General features: G+C 56.7%; 1 protein-coding gene across 1 annotated transcript in view; it reads right to left on the bottom strand.

Annotated features, from left to right (window-relative positions):
- Window positions 1–1,111, bottom strand: part of PKD1L2 (polycystin 1 like 2) — a 91,230-nt gene that overhangs the window by 86,737 nt on the left and 3,382 nt on the right. Inside the window, exon 2 of the mRNA XM_003791419.2 lies at window positions 952–1,111. Within this exon, the coding sequence (XP_003791467.2) occupies window positions 952–1,111 (160 nt within the window). The remainder of the gene's footprint in view (window positions 1–951) is intronic.

Here is a 1,111-nt window from a genome sequence, read left to right as displayed (position 1 = left end):
GGAGTCCAGCTTGGCCTGTCTGCCTGGTTGGAATGACACAGGGCAGGTGTTGGAGCAAGATTTGTGTTAGTTTCCTTTGGCTGAGGTAACAAATTGCCACATGAGTAGTGACCTAAAACAGCATACGCTTGTCACTTTAAGGTTCTGGAGGTCAGAAACCCAAAATGGGTCTTGCAGGGTGAAATCAAGGGGTTGGCAGGGCTGCCTTCTTCTGGAGATTCTGGGCTCAGCCTCACTGCCTGGAACCTAGGGTGGGACCTCAGGACTCCCCCAACTAGACCAGGCCCTGCCAGGGGAGTCGACCAAGGGGGTAAGAGCAAGGGAATTCAAGAGGCGAGGGAGGGATGAGGCTGGGTGGGGCAGAGACCCGGGGCTGAGGAAGCCGGAGCAAGGGTGAACAGAACAGCCTCCCTGCCTGGGAAGCACTGAACAGGAGCGCTGGGGGCACAGAGGATTCCCCTGGGTCCTGTGTATACTAAGAGGGAGGGACAGGACAGAGACCAGCAGGTGACCAGGCAAGTGGACGGGGAGAGAGCAGGGGTGTGAGTAGGAGAGAGGATGGGAGACACATAAATTCAGGGAGAGAGAGAGAGGGACAGAGAGAGTGACAGAGAGAGATGAGAGAGTCAGAGTTAGAGGTATGAAAGAGAGACGGAATGAAGGAAGAAGAGAGAGAATGAGGGAGAGAAAGAGGGACAGAAAGCAGCAGATAAATAAAGTCACGGACGAACTTGTGACCCACAAACAAGCAGGCACAAAAACAGGGGAGGCAGAAAGCCCCCGCCAGGCACCCCCAGAGGCAGACGAAGGCCGAGACCCAAAGAGACACAGGGAGAGAGGTGGAGACAGAGAAACAGAAAGAGCTAGGGCAGCAGAGGAGGGAAAGAAGAACCAAGAGAAAACTGACAGAGGGAGATGGAGGGTGGGTCACAGGGCAGGCAGGCAGCTCACCAAATTCACAGATGAAGGCGAAGGCCTCCACGCAGTCCCTGGAGGTGGCCCAGGCCGCTGAGGGGCCCCTGGTGATGTAGCCGCAGGTGGCAGGGGCAGCCTGTCCCTTAAGCCAGTTGCTGTAGCTCACGTTGGAGGTGTCCAGCCACATCCCCGGACC

Source organism: Otolemur garnettii, unplaced genomic scaffold (assembly GCF_000181295.1).
Source record: "Otolemur garnettii isolate 467f Iridium unplaced genomic scaffold, OtoGar3 scaffold00047, whole genome shotgun sequence".
NCBI classification, from domain to species: Eukaryota; Metazoa; Chordata; class Mammalia; order Primates; family Galagidae; genus Otolemur; species Otolemur garnettii.
The sequence above is the reverse complement of the archived record's forward strand: the minus strand, read 5'-3'. Positions and strand labels throughout refer to the sequence as shown.